The following is a 21,492-nucleotide window of genomic DNA, read 5'->3' as shown; positions in this document are numbered from 1 at the left end:
TAGCCCTTCAAAGGTAATACATTTACTGTATTTTAAAATGTTCAATGAAGAAGGGTGAAGTAATGAACACGCTGAGCCCGTGTCCGTCTGAAAGACATAGTTTTATTTGTAAAAACACTTAAATCCTTTTTCTTGCACCTCTCGGTCATCACCCTTTTACTATACCAATTAAATTCATTGAGGTTCGTGGCTGCAATGCTGCCACAATGTAAAACAGTTCAAGTGCTATGAAGAGTTTTTCAACCTGGCCAAGTAGTAGCAGTAAAATACTGACACTGAGTTTCCATCAACGATTTAATTGCGTAATTTGACATTTCGGACATAAATTTGCTTAAAGGAACCAAATTTTGGAAAAAAAAAAGAATGAGTTTTTTCGATTAGAAAGTTCTACCGCTAGGATGAGGTGAGGAGTTTTTAGCTGTATTCAAATGGGTTTATTTTGCAAAACTAATGGAAACACGTTTTTTTTCTGCCTCACACGGATGTGGTTTGATGGCAGACTGGCGCCGCACATTTTTAATGACCCATCACCTTAAACTTATTCACGTGCGATTTTAATTACGCTTCTTATTTGATGGAAGCACTGCAATTGCAAAACTGTGCTTTTTGGACATTAGCGGAATATTGACAAACTTTCGTGCACATTTTTAATGGAAACGCAGCTACAAAACTTGATCTGACCAATCACAGCAGAGTTTATTTTCTGTTGGTAGGCCAGTTTTCCTCGGTTTTATCTGTACAACAGAACATTTGAACTGATTTTAATAGATGTTGAAGAACCAAAATGAAGGTAAAAATTGTTAGTTTCCTGCATCAGTCAGGGTCTCAGCTCTGAGCTCAGCCATAAAATCTGACATCATGTGAATTTGGATGTGTGGTTTATTTATCTGACCTTATTGAAAATACCTAATATTGCTATAAATATATCATAATTCTGAAAAAAAATCTTGTGTCCCAGATCGGGATTTAAAGCCCAGGAGGCTGCAGGTAGTCACTGACAGGCTGCAGACACACAGAGACGGGCTGGGGGTTCAGATGCGTCCCGAAGGAGAAACAGTTCCCGCCTCCTCCAATCAGGAGCAGAGCCAGTTCTCCTGAGTCCGTCAGCTCGGAGCAGAAGGAGTGGAGCATCAGAGGCCAGGGCACGGAGCTCTGCACACACACATCAGAATCAGACCTTCACACTACATAATCTGTCGGGGTACAAAGAAAGTACACCCTGCTATGCTGTCAGGTGTGAAAACTCCTTCAAAGGAGGGTGTACTTTCTTTTTCCCCATAACTGCAGCTGAGTGAAAGCTGACCGTGTCCAGTCTGAACTCCACGCTGCTGTACGTGCTGAGGCTGATGATGACGACGCCAGGAGCGCCGTCTGAATGCATCCAGACTCCGCCCACCACAATCAGCTTATCCCCGAGCACGTGGGCGCAGTGAGAATACCTGAAACAAACGCAGGAAGAAAGGAGCCCAAAGTATCACATTTCTCAAGTCTGAATAAAGTCTTAATTTAAAAAACAAAATAGTGAGTCAGCTATGCTAGCTTGACTCTTGACAACCTTAACATGTAGATGTGCTGCAGAATTCTGTCTGTTTGAGTTAAAAAGTAAGACGACACACACACACACACACACACACACACACACCAACTTTCTGACAGAACATTAATAGAGCAGGAGTTTAAATTAGCAAATCAACCACCTGTGTTCAGACGATCACTTATTAATATGCAAATTAAACATCAAGCCTGAAAACATAAAACTAACGGACTGAATGTTCTGTTTGTGTTGGAAATGTCTGCGTGTTTTTTGGCTTTGAATCCCGATACACCGATGGAGCTGCTGTTAGTCAGTTGCTATGGCAATGAGTCTGTGTGTTTGTGTGTGTGTAGCTAAGCGGATACATAGAGAATGAATGGTTTCGAGTTCTTCAACAGGTTTTCTGTGTTATTGTTTCTTTTGCTGTGGCGCACTGCATGAAGTTAACAACGCCTCCATCTCCAGGTTTCATTTTGTTAGTGGAATTGTTCTACTGCAGCAGCGCGGCTGGCCATGGATGACAAGTCAAAGAATCGTGTTCTTGCCCTCCATCGTTGTACGAGCGCACAAAATTTCCAGACGTGCACAGTAACATGCGACGGGTCCATAGAAATTCGGCACATTTATCGTTTCTAGAATCAAATTGAAACAGTTCAGAGGAAAACCGCTGACCTGGGAACAGGAGGTGGACGAACAGCTGCTCTGATCCAATCGAAGCCTTGTTCCGTCGGCGTCAGGAGGCTCAGATCTCCCAGAGGCTCACCCTCTCGGCTCAGACCTCCAAACACAACAACGGATCCGAGATACGAACAAGCTGAGTGAGAATGACGAGCCGCTGGCACATCGCCCCCTACTGGGAACTGTGGATCATGACGAAACGGAACAAAGTTCCCTGGATCAACCTCCAGAAGCTTAGAAACAGAGCAGAGAGAGCAGACGTGCGAGTTTATGGGAAATTCAGATAAAAACTGACCTCAGTCCAGAGCTGCTGGTCCAGACTCAGGAAGCTGCTGTCACCCAGAGCACAAGCTGATTGGTTTTTCCCACCAAACACAAACAGGAAGTGTCTGCCTGCCATGAACAGGAAACAAGGATTGAGCCTGGGACAAGAAGACGTTTGGATGAGAAGTGAAACGTCTTCAAGTCATCAAGAGAAGTCCAGTTGGTTCTGGAGGACCGAGGGTCAACACTGACAGACTGGGGGTCAAAACTGACGGACCTCTGGTTTGGTCTCGGCTCACCTCCGTGCCGGACCACGGTGGCTGTGTGTCTAAATCTTGGTGGGGGGGGATTCCCCGTACAGTCCATCGGCTCCACCTGAACCTTCTCTGCGTCTGGACGCGGTGCTTTGGCAGCGGACGGGTCAAAGGTCAGTTTAAACAGGTCGGAGTTGGGTCGGAGCGGCGAGGAGCGGCCGCCGTACACCACCGCTCCTCCTCCTCCGGGAAGGGGGGTAACAGTGTGATAGAGCCGCACGCCTAGAGCAAACGAAGAAAACATTTACAAAACCTCTGAGGCCAATCATCGGCAAGTTTAGCAAAACCTGTAGAATGAGGAGGAAACGTTGATCTGACCCAGATCTGCTGATGCTTCGACGGTGGTGGACCTCCAGCCGTTCTGATCCCTGATCAGGGATCTGCACTGCGTCACCCTGCCTCCCCTGCTGGACCCTCCAGTCAGCAGCAGCCCCTCTAACCTCATCCAGGTAGAGGCCAACCCCAAGCCTTCCAGACACACCGGCACCGCGCTCGCCTTCAGCTCCGTGGAGCTCCAGCTCGGACTGACGGACGGCACTGGAGATGGTCAGACGGACTCAGTTAGAGGGGTTTCAGAAAGACGCAGAGGCCGAAGCAGAAAGGTTTCGCTACCTGACGCCTGACCGAGCAGAGCCTGCTCCATCAGAGCGCCTCGAGATGCGGTCAGGATGAAGTAGTGGGAGCACTTCTGGTGCCATTCCTGAGGGAGGACAGGAAGACTTTGGAAGGGTCGGGTTGGCTTTTACCAGCAGAGAGCTTCGGTCTGACGGAGGAGTCCGGCTAACCTCGTGCTCGTCGAACGGCTCCAGGGTTTCTATTCTGTCCCGCTCCTCCTGGGGGACCAGCCCCAAATAGAACGCATTCATATCCACACACACACACCGCTCCCAGCCCTGAGGACAACAAGCGCACACACACACACACACACACACACACACACACACACACACACACACACACACACACGCACACACACACACACACACACACACACACAGTGCTCATTAAGCAGAACATACATGCTTGCATAATTAAAGCAAGCATGTCCTGGTAGGTTTGCAGCTGTGCCATGCTCCTTCCTGCTCCAGTGAGGTTTCAACTTTCTGACGGTCCACCACAAAAAATAAATCAAAGTTTGTGACGGTGATGTAACAAAAGTAAAGGCTGTGTGGTGTGTTGGTGCACTGGCCTTGTCCAGGAACCTTTGCCTCTGTGCCGGCAGATCTGGGTACTGCTGCAGGGCGTGCAGCGTTGAATTGAGCTTCAGGAAATGGTCCTGCATGACGCGGCCGAAGGGATCGTCGGGACGGATCTGCTCGTACATCACGAAGAGGGACCGTGGTAGGCGCTTTGCTGCCCAGCTGATCACGGCGTCTGACCTGCGAGGCACACAGCGGACCGCAGCTCTTAAAGCCTTTGCAGTGCGACGGACACCGCTCTGTCACCGTCTCTGCTGCTGTACCGTTGGGTTTCCATGTAGGTGAGCACCACTTCAGAGAGGATCAGGGTGGGAGCGGCCCAGTCCAGACCAGCTGCACTCAGTGCCGCCTCCGTCTGGGATTCCTCCCTAACATCCACCCCTAACAGGCGGTACTGGCTGTTGCACAGGTAAACGGGCCCTGAGAACAGATATGCGATTATAGAATAAAAGTGAAGCTGTATTTAGACAACAACGGCGTCATTTTAGGCATCAGGAACCTGTGTGAGGACTCGGAGGCAGGCAGGGGTCCAACAACCCTCTCAGTGTTGCGTTCGAAGTGACCAGAGCAGCTTTGCGCCGCGCCACGTCGGGAAAATCCACCTCGAACACGACGGTTCCGTCCAGAGCTCCGTCTGCACGGAGGCGGAAATACAGAGAGTCGAAGCCGGCGCCCAGCGACAGAATCTGCAGCAGCGGAGCACAAGAAACACGAGGGAGAACGCAGAGGAATGCAGGAAACAGCATGAGGGATTGTTGCTGTTATCGATTCGATCAACTGTCCAATGGTGGGATTTAGACAGGTTTCACCAACTCCAGTGTCATACTTTTTAAGACCGTTACCATGGCAGAAATGTTCAAAAGGAATTGGTATGCAGCTTTAAGGTCAGTAGTCCCAAGATTTATTGTACAGAATAAATCTATGATGAAGGCAAAAAAGCTAGCAAATTCTTTGCATCTGTCATGGATGTAAATAATACTAATAATTGCTACCCAGCTAGCAAGTACTAACAGCATTACTCACTAATATTACTTGCTAGTTAGCTATCAATAATTAATATTGATAATAACAATACACTTAGTATTTTTGACCATATGCTAGCTATAGCAAGTACAAAAAGTACTTAGCTAGCAAGTATTAGCATCCATTACTTGCTGCTAATACTTGCTATCGAGCTAGACAATTTAAGGTCTTAATTTGAGATACATTCATTTAAGACTTTTTAAGGATGCAAGTACACCCTGATGTCCATTTATGAGGAGGGACTTGAGATAACATTTAATTTGACCTGGTTTTATTTACTGGTTGTATAAAAACGCACTCAACAGAACTCACCTGTCTCTTCGGACATTTCGCAGTGATGTGCAGGAAATGCCTCACACAGTGGTCCACAGCTCTCCAGCGCACAAAGTAGCCCCTAAAACAGCCAAACATGCATTAAAGGCTGACTGACTGACTGACTGACTGCAGCACAGCGATGGTCCGGCTGGTTCACCTGTGAGGAGGTTCAGACATCTTCTCACCTGTTGATAAGCGGGGCTCTTCGAGATACTTTACACACAAAGTGCTGGATGAAGGGGTCCCTGAAGTATCCCTGCGCGGCGGCTGAAGCCTTGCTCACCACGCTGCTGTCGTTGGTTCCCTGCACCTGAGGAGGGAAAATAAACCGCTGCCATCAGAAGGCTGTTTGACAATGACCCGCCCTGGAAAGTCTTTTATTTTGAAATGTATTTATGCTGCAATACTACAAAGTTTACACCATTGGGAAACTGTTATTGCCATACCGCAATCAAAGACATGCATCACATTCAGTTCATTTGCCAGTTGTTGTGTTATAGATTAAAAATGGTCAGTTATTACATGATTGGCAGTCATTCAATTATTAGGCATTACTGGTCGATACAGTGTCCCTGCGGTACTGTATTTGGAAAGTTTAGTTACTTTAGTTATTCCAGACAGCTCTGCCTCCCATTCTACTGACAGATGAGTTTCCTAACTGATTGTCCAAATTTTGTGGAGCATATTTTTGTAGTTGTCTTGTGGACAACAATAAAACACTTTGTTTTTAATACATGTATTTTCTTTACAATATTAAGTTAATATTATTAATATTACATATACTCTGCTTTCTTTCTTTCTTCTTTTCTTTCTTTCTTTTTTTCTTTCTTTCTTTTTTGCCAGTCAACCTGCTGTTCCAGAGACGTTTAATATAAAATGGAGTTTGGTTATTCACTGTTGCAGCTTCACATTAAACGCTGACTAACTCTCAGCGAGAGGAGGAAGACCGTGAGAAAACTCTCCCTCGTGGAGCCTTCATGAAGAGACACGTCACACTGTAGTCATATTTCATGTGCAGTATTGCTTACGAACTGTGCCACATATAAATTACACAGAGTACTGGTAAAGACTGGGATTTTTAACTTGCCGCCGTATCGCTGCCCTTTCTCTGCTTCTTTCTGGCTCTTGTTGCCATGACGCCACCGAGCTTCCCACTGCAAACTTCTTCTTCTTCTGTTTCTCTGGACCACATCACCAGGTAAAATAAAGTGCAATCTTATAGGGATCTTTTGACATTAAAGATTTGGCTCTTTCATCTGAGCACTCCATCAAAAATAATACAAACATCCTCCACGTGAGGCAAACTCCCGACTTCCTTCTCATGTGGTTCTCGGTCGCCCTCCAGCGGCCTGGAGGTGGAAGGATCACGTCAAGTTTTTGCTGTTTAGTAGAAGCATCACCATGCTTTTTATACAAAGCAATTAAACATTTCTTTACAGGGGAAAGTTAGAACATTAAACGACAAGAATTTGATTGAAAAACACAATCCTATTTTACACTCTAATCTTGAAAAAAAAACAACCTTTAAAACCATGTTTGTTTGTTTTTTAATGAGAAACTGCAAGAAAAGCTTATTTCCCCCCCTTTGGAAGAGGTTGCCACTCCTTTTTACAATCTTTCTCTTCCTGTACTGTACAGTTAGAAAGATGGACAGACATTACGACGGGAGATATGATCCTTGCTCGTTATGATCAACAAAAATAATGGTTTCAAGATTTTAGGTTTAAGCGATTTAAGGATTGAAAGAAGGGATTTGGTTGCTACATTAATATCTTCTTATGCACTTCCTTTTTGGAATTTGCCAAGCTTAATTTGTTGAACATCTGTTAATGTTAGTTCGATGGGATTTTACCTGGTTTCAGAATGCAAAGAAATTAGAAGTTAATGTTTGTGCCTTTAGAATGCCACATTGTAATCCTACCTGAGCTCCTATTAAGATCTATTTTGCCATCAATTTGTAAAATACTCTTAAAACCTGCTACAGTTAGACATTTGCATAGGGTTCTGAGTGACTCTATAAAAGATATTGAAAAAAGCTCTTGGTGAAACATTGATAAGTTCTTGTTTTATTGCTTACAGCTTTCATATTTATTTCTTTTGACTTCCGCATATTTGGCAACACCCTACAAGTGGCAGACTGAGGAGGAGTAAATCTGGGAACTTTGTCAGAGTCAGCAGAGGTAATTTATGTAACCTTCTAGTCATAATGCACAGCAACTATGAGATAAAGTTTTGCTTAACAGAAACACGCCTTAAATAGTTTCTCTTCTTGATCAGTTCTGGTGTGGAGAGCACTGACAAGATGGATCCAAATTGTAAAACCACTTGTCTAGGTTTGCCTTATTAGAAGAGTCGCACACAGCCTGAACATTTTATGGTGTGACTGACACTTTTTTATTTTCTTGTCTATTCACAGAGACAAGAACCGTTCAGTTCACTTTAGTTCAGTTAAGATCCTTTATTGTCTTCCAAGGGGGAAATTTGTTTTGCAGCCAGAAATTTCAAACATACAAAACAACATAGAATACAATGTTATAAAACAGACAAAACATACAAGCACCTGTCAGTTTTTCTTTAAAAACAAACCACATTTAATGAATTAATTAAATGCAGGTTTGGGTGGCCCCCAGTTTTGCTGTGGAGTAAAGGTTGGTGGACATTTGTGATGCAAGGAAATTAAAAGGAAAGCAATAAAAAGCAAGATTATTAAAAGATAAATACTTTGTGTCATTCATAACATTTTACTTCGGCAGAAACTATGTAAACCTCATGGGTGCTGGCTCCCAGTGAGGTATCATCAGTGCTTTTCTATTTTTCTTCGATTGAGCACCACTGTGCTCTCATGCTTTTTGTGAAACGTGCGGATCATCTCTAAAATTAAAAAAAAATTTCCACAAAGGACAACAGTGATGACTAAAAATAATATTTCTACGTCGGTTTTCAGATTTTGCTAAAGATAACTAGAAAGCTTGACAGGAATGTTTGTATTTCAAATTCCGACTTTCAATTATTCCCCTGAACTTATCACCAGCCAATAAGTACGAAGAGAACCATATGGGATTTCTTGGAAACTATTATTTCAATCCGCCATCTTTATTATTTTTAAACAAACCAACGCGTCTTTTCTATTAAACACAGCCACTGCATTTACTTCTTGTTAAAGAATAACTAATTTCAGTTACATTTATTATGAACGCAGTGTGTTCTTGCTTGAACTATTCTATACGTTCTTAGTTTTTGCTTAATAACTCAATAAACCGAGTAGATAACAGTTCTTGTTTTCATTTCCCTTCATGCCAGTTTGACAATGCGGCACTCACAGCGCATGCGCCAGATTACAGGAAGCGTTAACATTTTTCTTCCAGCAGCAGCTGATAGCTCCACTGTCAACAGAAAAGCCTGGGACACCTGCTGCCGCTCAAACACGGTAAATATCCTTTCGCTAGAACGTCAGTAAGAACACGCCGTGTCGGTAGAAGGAGAAATAATCTCTGTTTCTAGTCCAGCGTCGAAATACGAAGGTCTGTAGACTGAGTGGTGTCTCGTCTGGACCCGGCGGTGTGTGTCGTTAGCTCACGCCGTGAGATAAGATAAGGTTCAGTGAGGGAGGAACCGTAGCGTCGTAACGATCTGCTCATAGAATCAGAGAGCTGGAGTCATGGACTGATGGAGCCCCCCCACCCACACTCCCTCTCCTCATTGTGTCGGTTAGACGCAGAGGCGCAGCATCAGAACCCGTGCTGAGACCTCCACCCTCCGTGGGTCTCACGGTTGATCTGATTCAGACCTCTGTTGTCTGACATGACATGTGAGAACATCGATCTGAAATTGTCTTATCTTCGCGCTGCGAATTTCTCACAGTCCTGCATTTTTAGCTCGTATTGTTCGTCTTAGGGTGCCTGGCAGGAGGGGGGTGTTACTGTCACAGAGGACAGTCCTGGTAAAACATCATATTTCACTTGAAAGATATGATCTAAAGAAAATGTTTTTTATTAACAGTAACTTAAGATTCACTATGTGCTAAAAAAATGGCACTATGTGCATTTTCCAGGCACATAGTGCCATTTTATAGTACAATCAATAACTACTTCAGTTGATATAAAATGGTGTATACATCAAATATGACTTAAAAGTGTTTGACTTGTTAATTTAACGCCTTCAAATCGGGCCTCTGTCTCTTTAAAAACTCCAACTGTTTCTGAAACTCCACCTTCAGGAAGTCATCACAACATGGCTCCTCTGTTAACCCTTTAACATTTTTACCAGCGCTGCACTAAGCAATCGCACGCATGATGAGCTCAACAGATGCACAGGTGTTTGCTAATTGATGCTGGCTAGTCTGAAGGAGTTAAGTGGGGGAGTTGTGGGTGAGGGCTTCAGAAGCTTGGAAACTGCAGCTCTACGGAGGGTCTGCGCCTCGAGGGCGGAGCTAGGTCCAACCAGGTGTGCCACTGGTCCAACACATGGAAATCAAATGGCTGAATTACCTCCTCATTATGTAGACAATTTCTCCAGAGTCCTGGCAATGACCTAATTCTTTGATTCAGGGGGATTGCAGCAGAACCATGTCTAAAAGTTGCAGGATACCGACCGTCGAGGATTGGAGATTTACACCTGTAGGCTACAGGAACCATTTTCAAATAGTAGAGTCCATGTTGCTGCAGCAATACAGAGGATTCAAAAGTCAGATATGTTCAGGATAACTACCAGTCCCATTGAGTTCAGTCTGCGGTCAGAGTGTGCGCTAATCAGAGAAGCTCATGACAGGAAAACCAAAGGCTGCCTTGTTGTGGAACGGTACCTAGAGAATTGATTTGTCTCACCAAAAGAGTCTAAACAGCTCTACATAGATTTGAGAAGTTATATTAGCAGAGCCTCTGCCTTTCTATGCAATTCTGCCCAATTCTCCGTTCCCTTCAGTGCTCTGAACAAAGCAAAGCGCAGAACAAGGGGCTGAATTTTACCAGTCCATGGTTGTATCTAACCAAACCATGGGACTTTTGGAACAGTTTTTTTGCATAGGAAAGACTAAAAAAAAAGTGAGGAGCCGTAGCGTCGTAACCAAATGCGAAGGAAGGTGATGGCTTGCTGCCACGGGTACCCGGCCATCTTACAGTCATTGAGGGGACCATAAACTGCTTCACCAACAAAATTTCCCGTGTCAAATATGAAGCCATTTGTGACGGCTCCACCTTGACCCAAACCGGGCAATGATGAGAACAAATAGTGCAAACACAGCAACAACCTGTCAATAACCAGGAAAAGAAACGCTGTGGCTGGAGTTCTAAAGAAATAGTCCTGCTGAAGGCGGTTCTACAAGCTGTTGCATCAGGGACTCAGTTTTTCTTTGTGTGCCATAAGTTGAGGAGGGAGGTTAGCTAAAAAAAGATTTGTATTGACATAGCGTAGTGATTACATGTATGTCTTTTATCTTCACAATGTTTCTAATCGCATTAGACAAAGGTTGTGTTTTCTCCCTGGGTCTTACAGTCACGCCCCCCCAACACTGACATTGTGTTTTATTAACATTTCTTCAGATTTCTTTGAAAAGTATTCCAACATGAGCTGATTTGTGTTTAATATCTGACTCAGTTAAATATCTACAGGTTTCTTTCTGCTCGGAGTCAGTTTGGAGGTAGACTGTGCAAACTAAAACTTAGCACTGACCACAGCTCTCCTCTAATTTAGACCAGTGGATAGTGAAACCGGGGATTTTACTAAGTATGGACCCTTTTGTTGGAATTAACTTCACAAAAGTTAAAGTTTTTCCTTTTGCACAAAGAAAAACACCAGAAGAGTACAAAGATCAAGCCAGCCCCAGTAACGAGTGTCTGCTTGGGAGGCCACTCGGGTCACTGTTAGAGCAGCATTCCAGGGAGGAGGCCCAGCCCCCCAGCCGTCTCCTGCACAGGTCGGTATGAGCTCCAGAGGGAGCGGCAGCCGATCCAACGGCTCGCTACCGCAGACCAAGATCTGCCAGTTCAAGCTGGTGCTGCTGGGGGACATGGCTGTGGGCAAGTCCAGCCTGGTGCTACGCTTCGTCAAGGGACAGTTCGACGAGTTCCAGGAGACGACTATAGGGGGTGAGACGCAGCGGTGCTGATCAGGTGAGCATTCCTTATTAGAATGCTTCGATGCTAACTTGTTGCTCTTTCGTCCGCGTTTCTCCAGCTGCGTTCTTGGCTCAGTCAGTCTGTTTAGACGACACCACAGTCAAGTTTGAGATCTGGGACACAGCAGGACAGGAGCGATACCACAGCCTGGCTCCCATGTACTACCGCGGAGCTCAGGCCGCCATCGTCGTGTTTGATATCACTAAACCGGTACATGAAGGCAAAGAGCACATTATTTACGAGCTAGTCTTAGAATGGGTTTAATTATACAGTCTTATGTGAAGGTCATTATTTGACCTCTGATTATGTGGTTGCAGGAGACCTTTGAGAGAGCCAAGGCCTGGGTGAAGGAGCTGCAGAGGCAGGCCAGTCCAAACATTGTTATCGCTCTGGCCGGAAACAAGGCTGATCTTGCTGAGAAGAGACTGGTAGAATACGAGGTACTACTTGCTTTTTTTTTCTATTTTAATCTCTTTATATCCATAGTTTAGGAAGAAATTGACAAAAGTTCTAAGTCCTCTACACCAGTGGTCTCCAACTGCATTCCGTGAGGACCAGAGTCCTGAAATTTTATAGACGTGTCCTTTGTCCTACACACTTGATTTCAATGGCTAAATTGCCTCAACAGTATGCAGTCAAGCTCCACAGAGCTCTGTAATGAGCTAATATTGGAGCCAGGTGTGCTGAAGCAGAGACGGATCTAAAAGTTGCAGGATCCTGCCCCTAGTTTGAGACAACTGCTTTACACCTTCTCTTTTGGGAGAGTAGGCACAGTCCATTGCTTGTCCTGCTACTTCCTCAGTCGGTGTGCAGAGTGGGGTTTTACATTGTCCTGTTGAATAATAGAAGGATATCCCTGGAAACCATGGTCTTGAATTCAGTGTACAAAAGTTTAAGCCCGCACACAAGACCAAGACACACAAACGTTTTAGCTGTGCCATGACTAAATGATGGAAAGCTTATGAGGTGTGGATATTTTTGAAGGGGGGATGAACTCTTCAAACCTCTGTGTATCACTACTTTATGGCAGAATGGTTGTATTGCTAGAGCAGTCACCTCCCCCGGTAAGGCCGTTCAAAACGATGTCCAGTTCATTAAACCCCTCCAATGATAAGGACAAGATGACACTGTCACTGATCAGCTGTCCTTCTCTGTGTTGCGAAGGAAGCCCAGACATATGCTGAGGACACCAGTTTGCTGTTCATGGAGACGTCTGCCAAGACAGCCATGAATGTCAACGAGCTTTTCTTGGCTATTGGTGAGACACCTTGTACCAGATTCAAAACATTTAGCTCTTTTGTAAATGAGTTAATAATGTGGAATATGCGTTGTCCTTTGCTAATCCTATTACAACTCTCATTTACTCTGCTGTAGCAAAAAAGATGCCAAAAACAGACACGCAGAACCCAACACACGCAGCACGACATCGGGGAGTGAACCTCCAGGATCCAGACGCCCACTCCACCCGAGCCTGCTGCGGCGGAAACTAAAGCTCCTGAACCGCCCCGCTGTGTATTAACATCCCCCCCACCCATCCGTTCTCCCCTCCACCACAGTCCTGAAACCGCCACGTCGTGTTGCAGCAACATCCAGGGGTGAGCCTGATGTCCGCTCCCCTCTGTGTGTTGCGCCCATCCTCCAGTCCAAGCAGACAGAAACCCAAAGGAACGGGGGAAGACAAAAGAAGAATGATGCCAATTGAATTAAGGGCGGACACTTGAGTTTGCCCACCAGACTCTGAGATTTTACTTTTGGAAATAACAGGCGAAGACCAAGTTTGAGAAGTGCAAAACAAAGGAAATGTGCAAGGTTGCGGCAAGCCTGTTGTAGTATTTAGCACTAATTGTGAAAATCCTGTTTCTCTCTGCCTTGCTTCAGTTTACCCACTGTCCTGTTGCATAAACTGAACAGCACATTCTTGTGAGTGGACAGAAACCATTAGAAAAGGGAGCTTTCTTCTTCTTTGTGGAGCTAGCTTTCTCATTTTGAACTGATGAAAAGTCTGCTGTGAATACTGCCTCATACCACCGTCCTGGAATGACCTGTAACCCGTCTGTCATGCTTGAAAAGATCCATATCACAATGTCTCAAGTGTGTCAGCCTGGTCAAATTTCTAGTGTGATGATTTAGACTTCATTGCCTTCCAGCTGTAATATTCCAGCCTATCCAAATCATGTCCTGCAGTCTAGGTAGAAACTTAAATTTACTACATGAGGCCAACATGTTGTCGCACACAAAGCTAAACCTGTTTGTATTTTAGGTATTTAAGATGCAAAGTTGAGAAACTCCCTGCAATGTAGTGCATGGGCAGTGATGAAGAAAGAGGGGAAACTTTACCACAACACTATGGCCTTGATGTGGAGGGGATGTTGGGCACTAAACACAATGAACAGCGGGGAAATCGAAAGGGTTCGGATTGGCATGAAATACCAGGATCCTGCTGTCAGTGATCTCTTAAACCGACTGAAGGGCTGCACTGAGTAATAGAGGTGATTCGATTGCAGATAATGCCATGGTGTCTGCTTCTGTGCATGTAAAAATTCTCGCCTCAGATCACTGATATCCTGGGGTTGTTTGTTTAGTTATGTGGAAGAAAGCAGAAAAGATCTAAAATGAATCTCAAAATAACCCACGTTTCCCTGTGAGATCTTTTCTGCCCGTCTTCTGGTAAGTGTCCCTTGTTTGTCTCTTGTCACGGTGATCTTAGATGGTTTTCTGAATTAACTTATTTTCAGACAATGCTCTTGAAATGAGTTAGGTGTGCTTGTTAGCTGTCAAACCTGGCCGAAGAAAACAGGAAAAAAAAATTGTTGGTAAAACACGAGAACAGAAGTGCCTACTCCAAGTTTTCTTTTTCCTTGGTGTGACTTTTATTTTTTTTTTTGTGGACAGGGCGCAGGAAAAGCACTTCCCTGACACTGGCTTGTATTTAAAACAACATGGCGTCTTGTCGTTAAGCTACACTGTAATGGCTCTTTGAATGGATGTAAAGAGATCTTGTCAAAGACACTGTATGTCATATATTGTCCTTATTTTAATGAAAGTGTATGTTGACTTTAGCAGATCACACCTGTAAACCTGGAATGGATTGTTCAAAGGACTCTAATCAGTGTTATAAATCTATTTGATTTAAACCAACAGTGATGACCAGTGCAATATTTTCCCTTTTACAATTTCTTGGAAAAACCTTTACAAGTACCTTAAAAGCGTGAAAAATGTATTTATGCAATTTGGAGAAGAGTTCATGCAAAACGACTTACAAATGAGGAGGTGCAGTTAATAAAGCTAACAATAGCTAGTATACTAGCAGTAGCTTTCTGTAGCAATCGCGTCAATCTTAGCATGTTGGTTAACAAGCCAAGAATGAATTATTATACTATTAGTTACTAGCTAGCAGCCAGCTACTAGCTAATAAATTAGTGGAAACTGTGTTGTGCTTTAGCAATTACTATCTGTATATTAGCCTGCAATAGATAACTACTATACGAATTGAGCATTACCCGACGATATAATTTTAGCATGTTAACTAATATTAGCTAACGCCTTTCCATCCAAATATTAGCAATGTGAAGTAAGGCAGATATATGTAACACCAATATTTTGAGTGTAAACACAATCAATGGGATGCACATTTTTGAATTTATATATATAAAAAAAGTTTAGGAGATTTGTTTTAACGCATATGGGGATTATCTTAGTTTTTTTATTCGATTTAAAACTATTACCTATATTCAGGAACCTGTAGCATCTTTTTTTCTCCTCCTGGAATGGTGTCCAGGTGTAGAAAACAACAACTCCTGACATTAGCCCGTTTCCCACCAACACATCTCTTGGTTATAAGAACTTTTCCAATAGTCACGGCAACACATGGAACGGTATGAAGCCCCAAAAAGGACATTGCAAGGAAAAAAAAAAGAAAACATGAGTACCAGATCCAATTTCATGCTTACCAGATCTTGTGCACTTGAGAAGGTTTATTTTTTCCTTCAATGTCATTTTGGAGGCTCTGCAACATGTTACCCACAGCTTTTTAGAGTTCAGTAGTTTTTCTTCTAGCATGAAACTGATGCAATTTTATTTAAGAGCTGAGTCTTGTTGGAAGTCGGTAAAATTATCCAAAACTAATTAGAAAGTTGGAGCATCTGCTGAAAAAAAAAAGAAATGCACAATTCTGCTAGCAAGTCACTAGGAAAAAATGCACTCTCAGTACTTTTGTTAGGATAGTGAGAGAAATTTATTTGCAAGTTCCTAATTAAAATTAATTCATATTTTGCTGGAAGATAAAAAAAAACAAAAAAAAAAAACAGCATTTTCAATGCAGTATGGCTGAACCCTCAGCCATACTGCATTGAAAATGCTGTTTCTAATAACCACAGTTGACTTCTTTTTGTTTTTTAGTTTTAGTGATAGATTATAAAAAAAAGAAAAGAAAAAAACATTATCAGCTTCTTTAATCTTTGCCATTAAATTAGAATTTCCTATTACCAAAAAAACTGAAATTCAAATCCTGTTTTCTAAAATGATCTGGCTTTGTTTAAAACATATAAAATGACATCTTAATAAAGAAGTCCGTTTCCTGCGTTCTAACCCTCACACTCGTCATCGTCAGTGCTCTGGTAAATGACCTGGTTCCTGCGTTTGATTCTCGGAGTCGTGTTCCCGCTTCCCGCTTCGCCGCCGCTCCGCTTCAGGATGCGAGCGGCGGCCTCCTCATCACCGCACCGTCCTTCCTGTTCGCCCTCTGGCTGAGCGGGAGGAGCTCTGGGGGTGGAGTGGGAGGGGGGTGGCAGGTCCATCAGGACAGAGGGGGAGACGGTAGATTTGGGCTCTGGCAGGACCATCCGACCGGGGGTGTGGGTATCTGAGGGCAGGTCCGCCTTTGCTCCTTCCTCCTCCTCCTCTTCTTCCCACTCATCTTCGATGGTGATCTCATCAGGGTTAAAAGAACTGGACAACCCTGACGTATCCGTCGGATACTCGCTGGGTTCATCCAGACTCTCGTCCTCGCCCCCCCCGGTGTCGCTCTGGGACCTGCCTGCGTCGTCGCCTCTCTGCCCGACCTTACAGTAGACGTCTGTGAGGCCCAGCTTGGCGCAGAGCTCTGTCGTTTGTGGGTTGGTGTTGTAGCTCGGGGGGGCGTGTGGCTGGGGATGGCTGGGGTCGTACGGCGGGACGGTACGGCTGAAGTTTTCTGGAATGGCGAGTTCCCCGCTGAGATCCTCCACCACCTGCATCATGTCCGCCTCCGAAGCTCTGAAGTCCCACCTGACGGTTACAGACAACCCACAGCAGCGTCAGGGGAAACCACTGTTCACGACCAGCGAAATCACAAATTCTGTTGCCAGAGAGCGTTGAGCAGCACAGTGTGCATGGCGCTCGCTGAAAATAAAACAAACGTCGCAATTTTGGCCCTCAATTAAACCGAGTCTACCGGACTGCTAGCTATGAAAACACACGAAGGCTGTCTACAGTTCCAAATCCAGCATGTTCTGCAACAAACTGAAAGCTAAAACAGAGCCGCTCTGCCTTCCTGTTACATGTAAGAGATGTCATGACAGAGAAAACACGGTTTCCTTTCCATCAGTGTCTTACATCTTTGGCTTTTAGACACTGACAATGACTAACATGGAGTCTTCTTTCCTCAGGAGCAGCTTTCACACTGAAGAGTGTTTTTGTTGCTGTGATCCCTAAAGCATTATTGGATTTCTGAGGTCCTAATCAGTCAGTCGAGCTGAAAATGCTGCAACGTAACTCAACAGTTTCTCTACAAATGTCAAAGTTATTTGATAATTAAAAACAAAAAAAATTTAAGCATACAGTACACTGAGATTCATGATTGTGTGTATATCGTGCCATTTATCCTGGGGACCTTTTGCGTACCGTTCGTGGAGGCCATTATTCTCTGGGGGGTTCCAGCGCTGAGGAGTGGTCACCTGTAAACTGTTGGTAGCTTTCAGGACAGCAAACCACTCCGGGTCATATTCCAGACTCTCAGATGAACTCGATCTGTCTGGAATATCAACAATCTGAAAGATACGGAGATATAATATGAATATACACGTAAGAAATGGCGTAGTATCTATGAACAAGACTTCCTCTGACCTGCAAAAACTCTCTGTAGGGGAGGCACTTATCCAGAGACAGGAACTTGGTGACACGTGGGGCTGCGTTACCCTTAGGCTGAGAAGAGGAGAACCAAGTTTGTTTTTTGTTTTTTTGTATGTGCACTAGCATTTAACTGAGCCATGTTCTACCTGGAGGGAGTGAGACACTTACTGGATGCTGCATAACGGCAGCAAACTTTACATGGAGATGTGCAGAGAACCAGTAGCTGGGCTGCAGATGGGCCAGCAGCTCCTCAGCAGCCGGACTTCCCAGTGTGTTGGTCTCCACTTCCGACCGCAGGAACTTCTTCTTCCGCAAGAGATCCTCCGTGTTTCCATAGTGGTAGATTCTTCGAGGCCAGTCGTGGCTCATGAAAATGTCTATGGGCATCTGGATCTTTTTTTTGAAACAGTAATTTACCAGTAAGACACAAAAATACTCACCAAAAAAACAAAAAAACAATATGCAATTCATATGTAAGCCTGTGACAATAAGCAAGGAACCAATAATCAATTAATATAAGCTGAGACCTCATAATCCATTTTATTTATGGTTTTAGTTTTCTGTGGTTTTTTTTTATTTCTGCTCTATTTATTGTTTTTGGTTTTTGTGTTTTACTTTGGATATTTAAAAAAATCTTCCAGTTCCAGAGTTCTTTTCAAATTTGAAGTGGCAGTATTATGTGTCTTCCAGGCACATAGTGCCATTTTATACTGCACTTAAGTAACAATGTTAACTTGAGTTTTTACTAAAATTAAGTTTATATCAAATATGACTTAAAAAGAAATATGACTACCTAATTTAATAGCTTGAAATTGGGCCTCTGTCTCTTTAAAAACTCCTTGCTAATTTCAGTTGGCTAGTCTACAGGAGCTGTGTGCTCCTTCAGACTAGTTGCTGTGGGAGAGGCGGAAGCTCAGAAGCTTGTAAATTGCAGGAGCTTCATCTAGAGACACCCGGGCGTTTTGCACAGCTGAATGGTTGCCATGGAGATTAAAAGATTCTCAAACATGCATCAAAGTATCTAGGCAACAGGTATACTTTTGATGAGGAAATAAAATTATAGCACGATGTAAAACTCAAATTCCGTATTTTCCGTACAATAAGGCGCACCTAAAAACCTTCAATTTCCCCAAAAGCCGACAGTGCGCCTTATATATGGACCAATATTGAGCCACAACAGGTCTAGCAACTACGGTAAGCAGCCGCCGACTTTGTTTTCGCCCTTAAAAGAAGAAGCGCGCGGTGCATTCTGGGATAGTTGTCAGAACGCTGGTTTGTTAATAAAGTTTGACTGACCTGTCTACCTACCGACCGTCTATAATCAGGTTGTCTGCAGGTCATTTAGCACCACGTTCTCCACCAACATGCTGTGCGTGAACAGAGAAGGGTGACCAGCCACGCCCCGGCCCAGTCGCGGAAGGCTCTCCTCGCCGACCGGAGTCGGACTGTTTTGTTGACAGACATTCATCCGGGTGCTTCAACTAGGGTTACCAAGGGACCAACCCCTATACATTTAAAGCCGGGGTAGGAGGGAGACAGAGACTGCGGTAGGTAGGTCTGTGTTACCCAGAAAGCAGTTGGGCACGGTGTTGGTGCCTTCAGTGGTTCTGCAGAAATTACTCGAAAACTGCACAGGGGCGACGAATGCCCTGCCCTGCACCTACTGAATCATTCACTTTGGATCAACGCTGAACTCTTATCAGTAAATTTCTTCATTTATATACATCTACTAAATTAGATGTATATAAATCGCAACACTAACACCGTGAGTGAAACAATGACTGGGGCAGCTTGCTATATAAAGTACTCGGAGACCATTTCTTTATTACTACACATCCACATTTGTAGAGTATGGAACAAATCGCGTCCCTAACTGTAGCGTCTATTCTATGGGCCTTATATATGAAAGAAGTTTTAAAATAGGCCATCATTGAAGAATTATAGTGCGGAAAATACGGTAAGTACATTTTACAAAACACTGCACCTTTAAAGTTTATTGCTCTTCAAGAGAGTGGATTTGAATTATGCCGTCATCAATACATTACTTGAAAATGGACTCCAAACAACAATATTATCGTTTATCGCAATAACTTCTGGGACAATTTGTCAACCAGCAAAATGTGTTATTGTGACAGGCTTGTGCATATCTGAAGGATTTGCAGCTGAATATTAGATCCTGATGTACCTGTTTCAGTTTAAACACCTCCATATTCCTGATGTGGTACACACTCCGGAGAGTTTCGGGATTGTACGGAGGGAATTCGTGGTGACCTTAAAGGAAACACGCTCTGTCAGTGGAAATAAAATGTATCAAAATATTTAATATATTTAAAATATATATATAAATGAACAGACCCTTTCTGTAGTCGTGTGATTTGTAGATTCCAGACAGGCCACCGATCCTGATCCCTTTATAGCGGACGACACCAGCGTAACCTGGAGACAAAACCCAAGTTAATATTAGTTAATGTATCGGATTCCCAGGTCTACAACCTGCTTACCCAGGTAATAAATGTTTGGAGCCACCCAGCCTCCGTACGGCAGCTCCTGCAGGTGGTTGGAAGCCTCATGGTTCCCGCCGATGAAGATGGTGAGAACTGGAGCCTTCTTCTCTCCAGAGTAATACCTGCAACAGTCCCATCATGTCTCAGCAACGTCTGCTCCACCATCATCATCATCATCATCGCCAACCAAAACCAAACCACTGACTTGTAAAATGTCTGCATAGTCCGGTACTTGGCAGGCACCGCCATGCACTTCAAGTCTCCCTCATTCCGAACCGCCTGGAAGTCTCCACAGCAGAGCAGCAGATCCACTTTGATCGACTCCTTCTTCTCCAGATACTCGATGGTCTCATAGATCTTGTCCAGCTCGCCATGGCAACAGCCTTCTACTGCGATCTTCATGCTGCGGGGAACAGGTGAGCTGCAGATTACCAGACAAACTTACATTCACGCTGTGAGGCTTACTGTTTGGCATGAGAGGCCATCAACTATTACGAATATTTGGAATTTGACTTCTGTCAAATTTTTATTTTAGGTTATGAGAATGTAAACGGAGAATGTGCAAGATGAGTTCTACTTTTTTTTTTTTACACCAAAATTTGCAAACTATTGTGAAAAGGAAACCCAAAATGTTTGACACAAGTCAGTCATACTGTTTATAAGGCAATGCAAGCAAATATTGAGGAAATGCATGTAAACTTCTGACTTTGAAGACATTATGAAATGCATCTGTGCCATTTTCTTTCATTATTGTATTTGGTGATTCTAACTAAACAAGAGAAGTTTGGTTTGATTTAACTTGATTTAAAAGACGGATGGTTTTAACTTTTACACTACTCAATAAATCGTTGTATTTTTTTCATTGTATGACGTCACCATGGTTGTGTCTTGCATTCTAAGCCTTTGCATGCAGTTTATCAGTTTTTGATAATGACAACCTACAAATTAAATTGTACATAATATATTCAAAGCAAGCAAATACTGACTTAAAATGCTTTAAGAACGTGAATATGAAAGTATTTTTCTGACTTGGTGCTGCTATTTATCCAAAGGATAGCTTTGGCAAAGCCTAATTTATTAAAAAATATATTTCCATTCTAGCAGCCAGATTACTAGTAGTAGCTCAAGTTCTACAGCAACAAACCAAAGACAGCACGCCTCAGCTAGCAATACCTTTTGAGACGAAACAACGCAACGACAGAAGCAGAAGTATAGCAATTCAGTACATACGTGAATCAAGTTTTAGCTGAGGAGGTTACTGGTCTCCAGGGATTGTCCATAGAGGTTCTAATTTTCTTCAAAACACATGATTTTGTTACTAATCCACAGTTGAAAGCGACAGAACGAATTTTCCCACCGTGCTTTTACCACTCAACGCGCATGCGCAGTACTCTTTGAGAATGTTTTTAAACTCAGAAGCAGATTCATCATGAATGTGTT

General features: G+C 43.6%; 3 protein-coding genes across 3 annotated transcripts; 1 reads left to right on the top strand and 2 right to left on the bottom strand.

Annotated features, from left to right (window-relative positions):
* Positions 1 to 82: 82 nt before the first annotated feature.
* On the bottom strand, positions 83 to 6,665 carry lcmt2 (leucine carboxyl methyltransferase 2). Its single transcript, XM_015011207.2, has 14 exons — positions 6,415 to 6,665; positions 5,513 to 5,637; positions 5,325 to 5,406; positions 4,489 to 4,675; positions 4,253 to 4,409; positions 3,980 to 4,169; positions 3,576 to 3,683; positions 3,403 to 3,490; positions 3,109 to 3,327; positions 2,776 to 3,012; positions 2,508 to 2,605; positions 2,207 to 2,394; positions 1,304 to 1,439; positions 83 to 1,152 (listed from the first exon to the last, which is right to left on the bottom strand). The coding sequence occupies exons 1-14, from the start codon at positions 6,517 to 6,519 to the stop codon at positions 967 to 969; spliced, it is 2,106 nt and encodes a 701-aa protein (XP_014866693.2). The 5' UTR covers positions 6,520 to 6,665; the 3' UTR covers positions 83 to 966.
* A 1,966-nt stretch (positions 6,666 to 8,631) lies between these two features.
* On the top strand, positions 8,632 to 14,578 carry rab5b (RAB5B, member RAS oncogene family). The gene is made up of 6 exons (XM_015011210.2): positions 8,632 to 8,754; positions 11,110 to 11,410; positions 11,499 to 11,650; positions 11,758 to 11,880; positions 12,605 to 12,698; positions 12,815 to 14,578. Exons 2-6 carry the CDS (start codon positions 11,245 to 11,247, stop codon positions 12,928 to 12,930), a joined length of 651 nt encoding a protein of 216 aa, XP_014866696.1. The 5' UTR covers positions 8,632 to 8,754; positions 11,110 to 11,244; the 3' UTR covers positions 12,931 to 14,578.
* A 1,072-nt stretch (positions 14,579 to 15,650) lies between these two features.
* Positions 15,651 to 21,437, bottom strand: dbr1 (debranching RNA lariats 1). Its single transcript, XM_014972027.2, has 9 exons — positions 21,283 to 21,437; positions 20,258 to 20,455; positions 20,050 to 20,174; positions 19,904 to 19,984; positions 19,734 to 19,819; positions 17,717 to 17,941; positions 17,543 to 17,620; positions 17,321 to 17,466; positions 15,651 to 16,705 (listed from the first exon to the last, which is right to left on the bottom strand). The coding sequence occupies exons 2-9, from the start codon at positions 20,452 to 20,454 to the stop codon at positions 16,024 to 16,026; spliced, it is 1,620 nt and encodes a 539-aa protein (XP_014827513.1). The 5' UTR covers position 20,455; positions 21,283 to 21,437; the 3' UTR covers positions 15,651 to 16,023.
* Positions 21,438 to 21,492: the final 55 nt, after the last annotated feature.

This window comes from Poecilia mexicana, unplaced genomic scaffold (assembly GCF_051168715.1).
Source record: "Poecilia mexicana isolate PSO_F unplaced genomic scaffold, ASM5116871v1 scaffold_2, whole genome shotgun sequence".
In the NCBI taxonomy this organism is placed as follows: Eukaryota; Metazoa; Chordata; class Actinopteri; order Cyprinodontiformes; family Poeciliidae; genus Poecilia; species Poecilia mexicana.
Note: the sequence above shows the minus strand (reverse complement) of the source record. Positions and strands in the feature narration are given on the sequence as shown.